The following is a 16,105-nucleotide window of genomic DNA, read 5'->3' as shown; positions in this document are numbered from 1 at the left end:
CTGACGAGCCTCCCCACAGACGGACCCGTTCAATGTGCTGGATATCACACGCTCACACGGTTGCCAACTTGGCAACTTTCTCTCTGGACAGAGATCCAGAGGCCCCGATGTTTATGTCATGTTTACATGTATCCCTGCTGGTCTCAAATTGCCTCCACATTTTGGCAGCACCCCAAACAAACGCTGTGCTTCTTTCCATTTCCTTAGCTGCAGCCAGGTGTGTGCATTTCCACTGACCTGCTAGCTAAAGGAGCTGTCAGTGACCAGACCAGTGAAACTCAGCCGACCTGGCCGCTGTCCAGGAAAAATAATTTATTCTCAGCAACGCACATAGTAGATGTGCTTATACTTTTATAATCTGCCTGGGCAATACACTCACATCCTGACGCTGCCTATTATGTTTACGTTGGGTCCGCTCATGGAAAACAAATGCTGCTCACGGATCTGGCACCTTTTAAAGAAGAATGGAGCCTGGACGCCTCCAGCTCAAGCTGTGTCGACTGGCTGAACCGGAATCAGTTTATCCATTTGACTGTGACTACAGTAAAGGATGAAATACCGTAAAAGTCAGGTTACAAGTTGCTACTACCTTCGGTCAGTGTCCCCGTTAGCTCCCCGCTGTAGCCAGCTAGCGCTCCTACTAGCGCTCCGCTAGCTCCCTGACAACCACCGAAGGTAGCGGGACCAGCCCCGGCTCGACACCCGACTCGGGCAGAGGGGACGCGGGCAGTAGCAGGGAGCTAGCAGTAGCAGGGAGCTAGCAGCAGCAGGGAGCTAGCAGCAGCGCTGCTGCTAGCTTGCTACAGCGGGGACACCCACCGGAGGTAGGAGCGGCTTGTAACCCAGCTTTTACGATACTTGTTTGGGATCAGGAGTAGTTTAACAATTAGCACTTGAGCTGAGAGATGGAAACAGGAAGTGGATCCATTCGCATCACCCTTTTCTGTTTCCATTACAGTCAGGTTGTGCTGTAAGAGTTTTGTACAACGCTAAGTGTGTGCAGTGTTACAGCCTACCATGCTGTTACACTGAGCTGCTCTTTGAACAGTAGCAACACATCTGCTAATAATGTTCTTCTAGGCACTGGTCTCAAAATACTGCAGAGCCAAATGATGCTGCGATTCCTTCCTCATGACATTTCCGATTGCATTCCTGCTCCTGAGTTGTTTGATGTCGTCTTTTTGACCATCATGACACCTCAGCTAACTCTTGTCACAGAGACTGATCACAGAGGAAGGACAATGAGACGATGGTGTTGAGATGAGAGCATTGGCTCTGTAATGACGAGTCATCAACTGCTGGCCTGATAAACACATTGTTCTATTGGTTTATGCAGACACAGCTTGATGGCTTTGCAGCAGCAGAACCAAGTGAGGAAGAAGTCGGCAGCTTCAAACTGTTACAGTTATTGCTGTGGATGAACATATAATATTCTAGAAAGCACAGGGATTCAGTCAGTAGAGCGCTGTCAGCTGTCAAGTCTAACACATGTAGTTACTATGTTTTCTGTGGTTGTTTCCCAGAATGGACTTTGACGACGAAGATGGAGAGGGACCGAGCAAATTTTCAAGGTGAGCACGTGAAAAGGAAGCCATGTCTGAATGCTAAATTAAAGTTGCTGGCATGAACTTATTAAAGTATTTTATTGCACTCAATTCAACAACAAGTTTGTAGCACAGTATGAATGCACGTCTTCTTTGGTTTTATATTGATCTCAGCATAGTGTCAGGTGGAAGTCATTACAATGTGTTGAAGAACCTTGCAGATACCCCTTGCTTGTACCAGTGACTGTTGCTTGTGTTATGTCTTTTTCTTTTAAAGAGGGACTCAAGTGTTTCTCTGTCACTGCATCTCAACCGCCCTTCATTTACTTTCCTTTTCTTTCTTCTCATGTTGTGTTGAGTGTAAGTCTGTAGGATGTACACTACACTACCGTTCAAAGGTTTGGGGTCACTTAGAAATGTCCTTATTTTTCAAAGAAAATCACTGTTTTTTTCAATGAAGATAACATTAAATTAATCAGAAATACACTCTACATTGTTAATGTGGTAAATGACTATTCTAGGTGGAAACGTCTGGTTTTTAATGAAATATCTACATAGGTGTATAGAGGCCCATTTCCAGCAACTATCACTCAGTGTTCTAATGGTACATTGTGTTTGCTCATCGCATAGAAGACTAATGGAGGATTAGAAAACCCTTGTGCAATTATGTTAGCACAACTGAAAACAGTGATGCTGGTGAGAGAAGCTATAAACTGGCCTTCCTTTGAGCTAGTTGAGCATCTGGAGCATCACATGTGTGGGTTCATTATACTCTCAAAATGGCCAGAAAAAGAGAACTTTCATGTGAAACTCGCCAGTCTGTTCTTGTTCTTAGAGAGAAATTGCGAAGAAACTGAAAATTTGTCTGGATGACCCCAAACTTTTGAACAGTAGTGTACATTAAAGTAAGTGCTTTATTTCTGAGCTGACAACACGGCAGTGTTGAGTTGAGTGGTGACTCAATTGATAATGGACAGTAGCGTTACATGTGTGAGTAATTGGGCTACAAGAAAGCTCCATATTGAAGAAGAAACAACCTCGCCAGGAGCTTATTGTTCACTCTGCTTCTCAGTGTGTGACTTAGTGATGCACAAGCTGCACAGAGGAGAAGGATGAGTTGACCCAATCACAGGGGAAAAAAAAATATATATATATATATAAAACCATGTAAGTTGCTCAAATTACATTAATCAAATTTAGATCTGATCACATCCACACAGAAATATTTTACAATGAGGCATTCAGTTGCTTATGAGACTCAGATTTCCACTGCTATTCTTTTGCTTCTGTCTTGTAACGCAGCTATAACTATCAGACCGGTTTAACCAGTCTCATGCATTTAGACCACTTATTCCCCCAAATGTCCATTATTATAATAATTATATATAATCACAACATGTGTTTGCTCCCTGTTGCTACCTTACTTTTAAGATGTAACTGTATTTACTAAAACAGTCACAAGGGGATGTAAGCTTGAGATGACGCACAGAACATGATCAGATTGAATCAAATTCATTACATACTATTTTAGTGCGTCGAAGTAAGATTCTAAGTCGGAAATAAGGACAGTAAGATTGTTTTTTGTTTCGCTTGCTGGCGACTTGTATGGAATTGTGATAATAAGACAATACGATTATTTGATTAATTCTGAACAGGCATTCCATCAGCAATAACAAAACAAACTAATGAAATAAATTCAAGTTTGAGTTGAATATATCATTTTCTGTTTCATAAACGATTCAGGTCTCACCACAAAGTCTGAGTGAAGGCAAAAAGAAGAGTGGTGGTTTGATCTGCTGACAGAAGCAGCAACGCGTGTGCTAGCCTGAGTCACAATGACTGGATGACACCTTCTTTGAAGCTAAAGATTTCCTGGATAATATCTATGTTTTTCCCAGTCTATAGCAATATACAAATTATTTCAAACAAATACAGGAGCAGATAATTCAGAGAAGAACATAATGCACCAGTCAGCAGTATGTTTGGTTCAGTTTTTCCCATCAGTCTTTGAACTACTCTCACGCATTCATTTGACAATCATTGCATGTGAGGAACATGAAGCTGTTTACCTGTATGTGTACGTTGTGTTACATGCTGTGCCTTCTCTTCTCTGTAGGTATGATGATGTTGATGATGATGATGATGATGATGATGATGATGATGAGATTCCTGGTGGCGATCAGGAGAGGTTCGCCAGGTAGGCCTAGCCAGCTGCGGCCACAGAGGATTTCCAAATGACTCGGGGCTCAACAGACTGTACAGCCTGCAAACTACACACCTGTTCTGCCCAAAGACAGGGAACTACTAACAACTGCTGCCAAAATAATGTTCCAATATATTAAGTCAATACTGGTATATTATAAACTATGAATAGTACTTTTTATTTGTCAGTATGTTGAATAACACATGTCTGGCTCCCGGACCGGTGGGAGGACTCAACAGGTGAGAGCTGGCCGATAGGAACACTCATCGGGACATTGCTTGATACTAACAATAAAATATATCAGAGAAATTTAGCTCTTTGTAACCAATCATATGAGGGAACGGCCCACTTTTCAAACTAGGCACAGCAGAGTTGGTTTGTATCAGATGTCACACAAACAGGAGAGCTGAGCAGGGCCACAGAAAACGTAAATGTAAAGAGCTAAACTGGATAAGCAAGGAAACGAAGACGTCTGATGTGCTGATACACTGACTACTTAAAGGGACATATCCTTGTTTTTGTGTGGGCTGTCTAGATAAAAAAAGACAGTATGAGAAAATAAATGTGTTTTTGAACATTAGAGCATGTAAACATGTTCTAATAGACACAGCATGATGAGCCCCTAAGCCCTGTTTGGACACAAAGTGGACGAGGCAGTGCTACAAGAAAGAATAATGATTATCTGCTAAGAATCTGTGTCAATAAAGACAGGAAATACCATCAACTCGGTGTATCTCTTGAAGCATCACTAAAACACCAACCGTGTCAAACACCAGCCATTAGGCACAAACAACGATGCACTCAAAGAAAAAACCTAGAAAAGACGAGTGGCCTCAGTGAATATTGTCAATGGTATATTAATAAGTGTGTGCTCATCTCACAGATACAGACCACAGTAGGAGCCTTTTAGTAGGAGTCCAGCTGTCTGGGGGAATTCCCCACAGAAGATATGCATCTTCAAATTAAAGAATGAGCAGTTGGCAAGCAATTTTATTCAACCCAAAGTGTTGACGCCAACAATATATTACAGATCACTGGTTGAAAGTGGGATTTAGTGGTAAAATCATTCCAATGAGGGACATTGACGATGTAAAGCACAGTCAAAGGTCTGGAGAGAAACCCTGAACCGAAATCCTGATCATCAGGACCTTCTGGGTCCTAGTCTGCCCTCTCCAACTGTCAAACTGCTATTTTCTCTGTTTTAGAGAAAACCACAGTGAGATTGAGCGACGCCGGCGCAACAAAATGACCCAGTACATCACTGAGCTATCAGACATGGTCCCTACCTGCAGCGCCCTGGCTCGGAAGCCTGACAAACTGACCATCCTGCGCATGGCTGTCTCCCATATGAAGTCCATGAGGGGCACTGGCAACACGTCCACTGACGGGGCCTACAAGCCCTCCTTTCTCACTGAACAGGTACGGTACTGTCAGACCCAGAGCTCTATCATACAGGACATACCCAACAAACACAGCCTTGCTCGAGTTCTTGTTTTATGTCTTGACCACATTGAATCACAGCTGTTTACTTCAACACTTCAATGTCAAAGAAAAAAGTCCTTTCTTCAAACTCATTTTGATAAAGTAACTGTGGGAATGCTGAGTTTGGAGGGTCACCTGGAGAGAAACTGATCTCAGTCCGTTAGAGAGCTGCTAGAAGATGTGTCTTCTCAGGAGTTAAAACCCTGCTCCAGGGAGCATCCCGTTGGGTTAGTAGAGGTCTCAAACCTGCGGCTCCCAAACCTTCAGCCCCTCTGTTGGCCCTCAGGCTTTGACAAAAAAATAACATGGAAATAAATAAGGGTTGTTTTTATCTAATTTTTTGAACTACATCTAAACTCTGGATAAATCCAAGTCACGGAGGAAAATAGAGTTTAATTGTGCGTGGGCGTATTCTTTTGCTTTCATTTACCTGTATGCTTGATATGTGGCAAGAAATTAGCAAACAACAAAAGATTTAATGTTGAAAGACACTTCCAGAACAAGCATTTGATGAAAAGTATCAAGCTGCAGATGGAATGATCATCATGCACTTGCATGAATGTGGCCACGAGAAATGTAAGCCCACGCACCCACAAAAAGGGATTTCAAATGCAACCTGTTGCCTGCATGTAATGCAGCATTCAGCCAATTATTATGAATGCCATTTGAACTGGGCCTCTTAATCTGAGTTGATGTAAACAGATGTCAGTTGTAGTACAGATCCTTAACACTATTGCAGTGTTTAATCGCTGCATGTCTTTGGTCTGAGAGCTCATGTATCCTTCTGCTCCCTGTAGGAACTGAAGCATCTGATCCTGGAGGCGGCGGACGGCTTCCTGTTTGTGGTCGCTGCGGAGACGGGTCGGGTGATATATGTGTCGGACTCGGTGGCACCGGTGCTGAACCATCCCCAGGCAGAGTGGTTTGGCAGCACTCTGTATGAGCAGGTCCACCCTGACGATGTGGACAAGCTGAGGGAACAGCTCAGTACTTCAGAGAACTCCATGACAGGTAGAGGAAGTACTCTCAGTACTCTATGAGTGCAACTGCTCTGGTTAGTTATTGGTGTGCAAAGTCAGCTTATCAGTTATCTGGCTTTTCCTGCAATGACCTACCAAGATATCTGCTTGAAAGAGGTCCATCACTGTCACAGCTATGGTTTCAGACTGCAAATTCACAGTTCGGGGAGCCGGATGTCTAACGAGGGTCAGTACTGTGATGCAACTGAAAACCAAAGCGACCAAGAGACTATTCTGGACTTTCTTTACAAGCATGCAGCAGGAGAGGCAATCTAGTTTTCAAACAAACCCCAGAAGACCTCCAAGCATCAGAAATGGAATTCATGCCCACACAGATCAAACTACCTGCAGAGACGGTCAACATCACAGTGAACTCTGAACTAAAGTACAGAGTTCAAGGAGACAGCGGAAAGGACCAGGCTCAACAGTCAGTATCCTAGAAAGACACAGACAACTATTACTAATCTGCAAAATAGCTGATGAAGAAAAACAATGCAAAAAAGCCATCATTTCAGTGGGCAGATTGTGCTTGGATGGGCAGAGAAACAGGAGAGGCAACAGAAGAGGAACAGTAGAGTAATGCTCTGTTTGTGAAAAGAAAGAGGAAAAGGAACATCAAGCTAATCTGGAACTAAAAATCTAAAGACCGTAACACAAAAATGAACTTTTGAATACGAATCTTCCAAAGCGTTGATGTCTACTTATTGTCATCAGAAAGACCCGACATCGACTCATTTCTCAACTAACAGGAGGAGGTGTGCTCTGCTCTCAGTCGGATAACTTCAGCTATTCCTAGTCTCATGGCTGTGTCCTATCCTGTCTTTGACTTCCTGTATCGTCTCAAGACATTTTTCTCAAAGGTGGACACTCATCCAGTAACACTGTTGAATGGAATGCATTATTTGTCATTTCAACAGGCAGGAACCATCTTAACCTCCTCATCACTACAAGAAACCATCTTGAGTCCTTCTCTAGTATCTCAGACTGCTAACTGTGTTACTGTGGAATGAAGCATGCCCCTCATGCTCGTGGTGCTCACCAGAGGGCAGCATTGTCTGTTAGTCTCTTCCTGTGCTGGTCCTCTGCAGGCTCAGTGAACCACACTGGTCCCCAGCAGGGCCTCTGATGCACATAACACAGTAATCTCCATGTAGAGCTGTGGCAGAAGAAAATATACACACGAGCATGCGCACATACACAAGAACCTACGCAGTCTTTGAAGTCCCAGCATTTCTCAGAGTTAGGTTTCATCAGTGGAACTAAAGCAGCATGTTTCCTGCTTCGTCTGCTGCTCTGTTTCACTGATGAGGAGGACTGGACAACATGAATCAGCTGGAACACCAGTTGTTGCTGTCTGTACTTCTTTGTGGGGATTATGAATGATGTGATCCATTTACTGGAATCTCAGACACAAACAGAAGATTCTCACCTCACTCTCAGAAAGCATGGAAATAAGTGTGCGACCCAAACTGTTGAACTTCTCCTTACATGCTGTTAAGAAAAATAGAATTTCTGTGGTTTGACCCGCTGATAATGAAATACGAGAAAGAGAGGAACCTCCATCCACGTGGGACTGGCTTACTTCAGAAAACCAGTGTGGTGGGATGGAGTGGTATTGTGGTTACAGGAAGGGATATATTTGCATATCTTTCTGAAACCCCAAACGCGTTAGCAGCTCCAGTCCTGCAGAACATCTGGCACATTAGCTCTCACATTGTGGGTCGTAACTTCATAGTTGTTGGAATGTTATCACCACTGTGAGTTGAAGGCTTGGTCAATGTGTAAAAACAACATTGCTGTTCATAATAACTTTATTTTAATTTTGAACTTCTAATGTACGGAGGTCACAAGACTTAAAAGAGAATGGTCAAAGTCATATACAGCGCATCTGGAAAGTATTCACAGCGCTTCACTTTTTCCACATTTTGTTATGTTACAGCCTTATTCCAAAATGGATTAAATTAATTTTTTCCTCAACATTCTACACTCAACACCCATAATGACAAAGTGAAAAAAGATTTTGGGAAATTTTTGCAAATCTATTAAAAATAAAGAACGAAAATATAACATGTTCATAAGTATTCACAGCCTTTGCTCAGTACTTGGTTGAAGCACCTTTGGCAGCAATTACAGCCTCAAGTCCTCTTCAGTGTGAAGCTACAAGCTTGACAAACCTATTTCTGGGCAGTTTCTCCCATTCTTCTTTTCAGAACCTCTCAAATTCCATCGGGTTGGATGGAGAGCGTCGGTGCACAGCCGTCTTCAGATCTCTCCAGAGATATTCAATCGGGTTCAAGTCAGGGCTCTGGCTGGGCCATGAAGGACATTCACCGAGTTTCCTGAAGACACTCCTCTGTTGTCTTGGCTGTGTGCTTCAGGTCGTTGTCCTGTTGGAAGATGAACCGTCGGCCCAGTCTGAGGTCCAGAGCGTCTGGAGCAGGTTTTCATCGAGGAATTCTCTGTACATTGCTGCATTCATCTTTCCCTCAATCCTGACTAGTCTCCCAGTTCCTCCCGCTGAAAAGCATCCCCACAGCAGGATGCTGCCACCACCAAGCTTCACTGTAGGGTATTAGCCAGGTGATGAGCAGTGCCTGCTTTCCTCCAGACATGACGCTTGGCATTCAGGCCAAAGAGTTCATCTTTCTTTCATCAGACCAGAGAATTTAGTTTCTCATGGTCTGAGAGTCCTTCAGGTGCCTTTTGGCAAACTCCAGGTGGGCGGTCATGTGCTTTTACCGAGGAGTGGCTTCCGTCTGGCCGCTCTACCAAACAGGCCTGCTTTGTGGAGTGCTGCAGAGATGGTTGTCCTTCTGGAAGGTTCTCCTCTCTTCATAGAGCAACGCTGGAGCTCTGTCAGAGGGACCATCGGGTTCTTGGTCACCTCCCTGATGAAGGCTCTTCTCCCCCGGTCGCTCAGTTTGGCCGGGCGGGCAACTCTAGGAAGAGTCCTGGTGGTTCCAAGCTTCTTCCACGTACGGATGATGGAGGCCACTGTGTCTCGGAGGTCTACAGACTATTCCTTGGACTTCATAACGTTGTGCTCTGACATGCAGGTGTGTGCCTTTCTAAATCAAGTGGACTCCAATCAAGTTGTAGAAACATCTCCAGGATGAACAGTGGAAACAGGATGCACCTGAGCTCAATTTTTGAGTGTCATGGCAAAGGCTGTGAATACTTATGTACATTATACATTATATTGCCATTTTTTTTCACTTTATCATTATGTAGAATGTTGAGGAAAAACATGAATTTATTCCATTTTGGAATAAGGCTGTAACATAACAAAATGTGGAAAAAGTGAAGCGCTGTGAATACTTTCCGGATGTGCTGTACGTACAAATAATACCAACACTTCCTGGTGCCTCGGCTGGATATGAGAAGACTTTACTCCCAGCATGCATACCTGGCAGGTGAAAAATAGTTTGAGTGAGAGAGAATGGCATGTGCTTGTTGCTCTTTGGGCTAGTTGTTGATGATGTAGTGTGTTTAGCATGGTCATCAGCCTGCTCTCCTTCATCACCTTCATTGCAAGATATTCAGAATTCCATTTCCATCTGGAAAGGATCAGTTCCAATGATGATGGAGACAGGAGATTGTGCCGGTTATAGTACCAAAGCCAAGCTCTGGGGTCTTGCCCTCCTTTCTCCACCTGCATGTAGGCCTCACTCCAAACCAACCACCGTGTGATCGAGGAACATACGGACCCTCAGGGGTCCTTGAGAGAGTTCTTCTGGGGTCCTCTGCAAAATGAGAAATAGTTTGACTAATTCACAAGAAGTGCCTGTTATGAAGTGATTTCAAATGATTCTCACGGTGTCACCTCAGTGCAAGAAGGTGTTGACAGTTTTCTAAAAGTACAACAGCAAACCAAGAGGGTCATCGTGAGCTCTGCTGTGTTGGAGCAGGTTTCCTCTGGCAGCTCCACTGCCAGCTGTCTCTCTGGGCCTCCACAGGAATGTCTCAAGGCCAGTAAATAGGATTGGTTGAGGAAAAGACTGTTCGCTCACACAGCAACTCTCACACATGGCAGTGGGATGTTTGTCCCAGTCTGATAACTCGGGCCCCTGAGGGCCTTCTATTGTAAGTTTGTTAAAACCCTTCTTCTGATATGATGATATGAAGCAGTGTGATTACATATTGTGGAATGACTTTGCTATGTGAAGGAACACATTCCCCTTAATCTATTCCGGGTGGACATTTAGATGATTTCTGAACAGGTGTGGTTACAGGAAACTCCAAACTGTTGGAGCAATTCCAATGTGCCGGTGAGAACCTGCCGCTGTCCACAGCAAGTTCTTTACAACTGCTGGCAAAATGACCACGACACTGTGTACATGATCCCTACACCATTATCGTTGTTCCCTGTTAGCCAAAAGCACACCTATCAGCCAAACAACAGGTGCTACCAAAAGGCCAAAAGAGATAAACTATTTTAATCTGACATACGCAGAATTTTCTTTTTCCGTGTGTTCTCATCGATGCTCCTGATTACACGTCCAGAGGTTCAAACCACGACTATTGAGCTTTGATCATAGAGTGAATCGGTGAGTCTGGTTGAGTCTCAACCCAGCAGACACATACACTGCTTCTGCTTCAGGTTTGCGTTTAAGAATACAGGTTAAAAGGAGTAACCGGCTGTTTGTTGTAAATGCATTTACTGGTCTACATGTTCATGGTATTTACATTTGATCTGCTGTTTGTGCGTCAACAGGGCGGATTCTGGACCTGAAGACGGGAACCGTGAAGAAGGAGGGCCAGCAGTCCTCCATGAGGATGTGCATGGGCTCCCGACGGTCCTTCATCTGCCGCATGAGGTGTGTGTGATTGTGTGTTTTTATTCCTGTCAGCTTTTTTTTACTGACTGGCGAACAGTGAGCAGTGCATCCAGAACTAAGCTGTCTGCAAGTCTGACATTATCTTGTGTTATTCAAACGCATACATTTACAAAACCTTCATTAATGCCATGTTATGCGTGTGTGTGTGTGTGTGTGTGTGTGTGTGTGTGTGTGTGTGTGTGTGTGTGTGTGTGCGTGTGTGCGTGTGCGTGTGCGTGTGTGTGTGCGTGTGCGTGCGTGCGTGCGTGTGTGTGTGTGCGCGCGTGTACGTGAACGTGCCTGGAACGTTCTGCAATGTCGGGGGTGGCGTAGCAGGTCAGTTTGAGGTCCTTCCTGTTTCTCGCTGACGCTCCTTCAGCCTCTGCAGACTTTTTCGTGGCTCAGAGACCAGAGCTGTGTGTGAGAAGTTGAATTGAGGTCACTGTGGGTGAGCCCGAACATAATGAAATATGACCTATGAAATAGGATTCGACAATCAGTCGACAATAGGCAAGACTTGACCAACCCGATTCAACTTAGTAAATATATAGTATGCCCCTAGAGGTCCCTATTTGTCCACACTAGATTTAGATGAAGTCTCAGTGAAATGAATGAGGTGTGGCTAAAATGAAGCATGTTGAAAACAAAAGGAGCCTCTGATATAAGCTTTGAAACAGTCGATGGGACTCAGTTGTGCTACAGGCTGGAACAGCAGGGCTTGTGTCGCTCACTAAGTGACAGCCATTAGACCGTAACAAAGACGTGAGTGGCACTTTTGTTTCTTTCAGCTGCCGCCTACACAGAACATTCAGGAGTCCTACTGCGCTGCTTAAATGAGCCCCACGCGCATTAACATGGGGTTTCATTTGTGATCGATGGTGTTCAGGCTGTTATTCCCACAATTAATCACACTATGAAGGCCTGTGTAGATATTAGGCTGAGTCAGAGACAGATAAACTATCTAGATGTGAGCTACTAACAGGTAAATATAGACCTTGTGGTGAGATTACTAAGTAAACATTCAGTCTTGTACAAACACAACAACAACAACCAGTTTCCTAAAATTACAAACTGACATATTTAGTGTCTCAGGATCCATTCCCATTGTCACTGACTTCACAGCTGCAGGGTGCTCCTGGATGAGGGCTTCATCTGACACATGGCCCTAGTTCTCTTCCTTCAGGTTATGAAGGCAGTTTAAAAGATGCCTGTATTTTGTCGATGGCATGTAATTGAAGTAATAGAATTAAAATGTGCCTGACAACAAAACTCTTGTTCTGTAACAGATGCTTTTAACCCACAGTTGTGACCGTGTGCAGACACCAGCTCCTCAATGCCAAACAGCAATGATATATGAAACAAATGAACACCACATGGACCTCAAGAAATATGCCTTTCTATCCTGACGTGATGGCATGAATATTTCTGTTCCCCAGAGGTTGCTGGTTAAATGACAGATGTTTCCATATGTCGTAGATAGTTATCCTGTCTGTATTCTAATAATTATTGCCGTCCGACACCTTCACACACCCAGTTTCTTGCTAAATGTTTCTCTTTCTGTGTGCTCTATGATGTTGGGGTATCACAGTTTGACCCATTACTCATTGTCTACAAACTACTACATCAAAGCGGCTTTGGCTGCTCATGTAGCAGCTCATGTTGGTTTAGCCAAATAACACACCTTTTCCATTTTCTTGCTGACGGGCTGGCTGGAGCCGTGTTTGGTCTGGATCTATCACAAAGGGCTGCCCGTCGCACGAGAGCCTCGGCGTGGCATGCTCTTAGGAGTTGTTGTTGGACTGGCATGTTCCTCTGTTCTGCTGCTATTCCAGGCTCTGCATAATTCAAACAACGTGCTGCTGGGACACTCTGAAAGAAAGTGCAAGCAAACAGTGAAACGCAACCGCTTCTGTGACACGTACATAAACATTTCTGAGAGGAACACAGCACATTTCAGGGAAGCCATTATGAGATCCAGGCAGGCTTATGTAATGTTCAGCCACAAGAAAAACACCCTCTGACTGAATGTTTACCACTGACCTTAAGGGAAGTTCATCTGGAAGCAATGGCCGCCTCCACTGTTCAAACGGCAGTGTTTGACTTGGACTGAAGGACATGTGGTCACTAGGGACGCACTGTCGTAATACAACACGTACAATGATGTCGAGTCACTGATTGGATCGGAAGAACGAAAAGAAGAGAAGCATCGATCCCGTTGTGTTGCCGCTCGCCCCGAACGGGAATGAGTTGTTGTTTTGTTATGGCAGCTGATCTACTAGAATCCTGACTATTATGTTTCGTCACCATCCTGAAAATCACTTCAATTGTCAGTGTTCACTGTCAAAAATTCAAAATGCTTTTTTACTTTGGTAAAGTCATCTATAGTGGTTCTTTTTATAAAAACACATAATTCAAAAGAGATATGATATGAAATGTTGTATTTTTATTAATTATACATTATTATAATATATTGTTATTTCATAATTATAATAATGCATATTATTATTATATATGATTTGCAGTCTGAAATGTGAGGATTTGAAAAGTGTCCTTTGTCACATACAGCCAGGGTTCATCTGCCAATGTCTAGTAAACTGAAAAAAACGACTGGCCAAAATATCTTTCAACCAACCATAAAACTGCATAAGATTCAGGGTCATTAACAATAACAAGCAGGTCCCATGTGCTGTCATGAACCTATGAGCAAACCTATCCGTACACTCTTGTCTGTAAACCTTAAACCATACTGCTTACTTTACAAGTTTGGTTAGTAAAACATCTTGGAGATTTGAACTAGTGTTTTTTTTAAACAAGCAATGAGCATTCTTAAAAATAATGTTTAGTCCCTGCACTGATAAAGTTGATCTGAGTTCCAGCTGTTGTGGTCAAATTCATACTTTTGACTACATCCATGTTTTTAAGATGTTTCGGAGCAGCAGATAGAGAGCTGTGTCTCTGCTCTTCTTTAAAATGACTCAAGTCAAACGATCCACAGTATCCCTGTTGTCTCCACCCTGCTCTCAACGTGGTGGCAGCTGGCTGTGCCAACACTGCTAATGGGACAGTGGGCGGCTGTGAGCTCGCCAGTGGGGCATGGTCACGTGCACTAAAAAGCACACGTGGATGCCCGGCTCAGCAACGCACAGAGACTTGTTGCTGGATGAGATATTACTGTTTTAAATAGCATAGCGAACCTTTAAACTTGCTTTCATTAGATTCAGGCCATACTGAGTAAACAAAGTCCAGCAGGTGGTGATCAAGCTGTTGTTCGACCGTCTGCGTGGGGACTTCCTCTCACATCACCGCCTGACTGCGACTGGCCAAGCTGCTTCCTCCAACCTTTACAAACCTATGTGAAAATATTTATATTTTTGACGTCCCGACATGCTGCTCTGATTCATTATTGTGTCTTTTGGGAAAGTTTGTAGGCGGTCGCCCTTGATTCAAGTTCCTGAGCATGTGTTCGTAGAGTATTGGAATAAAAACTGACCTGACATAGTGTCTACATCAGGCGGACCGCGGGCCAGATGCTGTTGTTTCTGGACTCTGGACCGAACACCGATTTGATAATTATTACATTTTCATGGATCACTTCTATTTAATCGGCGCAGCTTTTCTATCTTAGAGGGCTCTGGTTCAGCGGTCCAGGAAACACACCAACCAATTGCACGCGTTGTAAATCATCTCACGTGATCCTACTCGGACAATGCACGTGTGTCGTCCGATACTGGAGTACCACATTCAGGCACATGGAGAGACCGGAGAGAGACCTGATCAAACGGGAATCACAAGTTATTTCACTTGGCGCTCCAAAAAGAGAAATGTGGACATTTAGAGCGTATTAAATTTAAGAAAATTAAATAATAAAGTGCACAAATGCAAAGTGTATACAGTGTATATAAAGTGTGAAACAGTTTGGTTTGTCCCTTCTGGGCTAAACATGGACGACTCCTTCAAGAGGATCTGCGCCCTATGAAGATATATAAAGGGCTCAGGCTAAGCTAACGGAAACACAAGGACTCTTGGCTTCAGGTGATCACTAAACATAGTTATGAATACTATATTCTACTCCTGTCAATAGATCCCCTTGTGTGCGACACACTTAAGGTGCTCTTAGTTTGACTGATTTGTATTATTAAGGTTGGCATGCTAATTCCGCTGAGAAAAAGAGGACCTCCAAAACAATATAACAATATAAAAGCCTTATTTTGGTACTTACACCCTTCTTATTGTTTCAACGAATGAATGATTTTAATTGGATTACCCTCAACTATAAAACTAGACCATGAAGTAAAGGACCATTATTTCTTTCATGTGGTGCTTTAACATCATGTTAACTTGATGTGTCAGAGAGCATGGGCAGCTGGCCTCTACACTGCAGTGTGTGTGTGTGTGTGTGTGTGTGTGTGTGTGTGTGTGTGTGTGTGTGTGTGTGTGTGTGTGTGTGTGTGTGTGTGTGTGTGTGTGTGTGTGTGTGATTCCGTGGGAAATGTTCTGAATTGTATAAGAGCAATGGAATAGAGACCAACTTCACCCTTTGAAGAACTAACATTCTCTTCACGGTCCGTGAGAACTGTGGTGAAGTAACAACATTTTATTTGTCCACAGAGGGGATCATGTGAGCTGTGTCAGTGCATTGTGTGTGAAGCAGCCACTAACTGGCATCATGTGCCACTGGAATGTAATGTATGCCTTTGTCTTCATTTTGTATTCATGTGCAGGTGCGGTACTGCTCCTCTGGATCACATCTCCCTAAACCGCCTGTCTAACATGAGGAAGAGATACAGGTACAGGAACTTCCTCTCTAATCCACTGTAATTACTTTCTGCCTCACTGCTCCCTCTCTGGAGGACAGGCCCCCGTCACTTTTCAAAATCCTGTTCCAGTGTGACTGGGAGTTGACAGTCAGCAGATAAACTCAAAGGTTATTGTAGAGATCAGATAGGCTCCGGGTCGTCCAAAGATCAGCTGTCCAGCTGCTGATATCCAGATGAGCTGAGAGGAGTGGATGAAAATGTTATCACCCAGCACAGACTGTTC

General features: G+C 43.7%; 1 protein-coding gene across 2 annotated transcripts in view; it reads left to right on the top strand.

Annotated features, from left to right (window-relative positions):
• Nucleotides 1–16,105, top strand: part of arnt2 (aryl-hydrocarbon receptor nuclear translocator 2) — a gene marked incomplete at both ends in the record, with an annotated part of 59,784 nt that overhangs the window by 15,024 nt on the left and 28,655 nt on the right. For both annotated transcript variants that reach the window (XM_079217267.1, XM_079217268.1), the window contains 5 exons: nt 1,524–1,571; nt 4,953–5,166; nt 6,027–6,240; nt 10,963–11,065; nt 15,787–15,852. In XM_079217267.1, coding sequence (XP_079073393.1) covers nt 1,524–1,571; nt 4,953–5,166; nt 6,027–6,240; nt 10,963–11,065; nt 15,787–15,852 — 645 coding nt within the window. The remainder of the gene's footprint in view (nt 1–1,523; nt 1,572–4,952; nt 5,167–6,026; nt 6,241–10,962; nt 11,066–15,786; nt 15,853–16,105) is intronic.

This window comes from Taurulus bubalis, assembly GCF_910589615.1.
Source record: "Taurulus bubalis genome assembly, chromosome: 4".
In the NCBI taxonomy this organism is placed as follows: Eukaryota; Metazoa; Chordata; class Actinopteri; order Perciformes; family Cottidae; genus Taurulus; species Taurulus bubalis.
The sequence above is the reverse complement of the archived record's forward strand: the minus strand, read 5'-3'. Positions and strand labels throughout refer to the sequence as shown.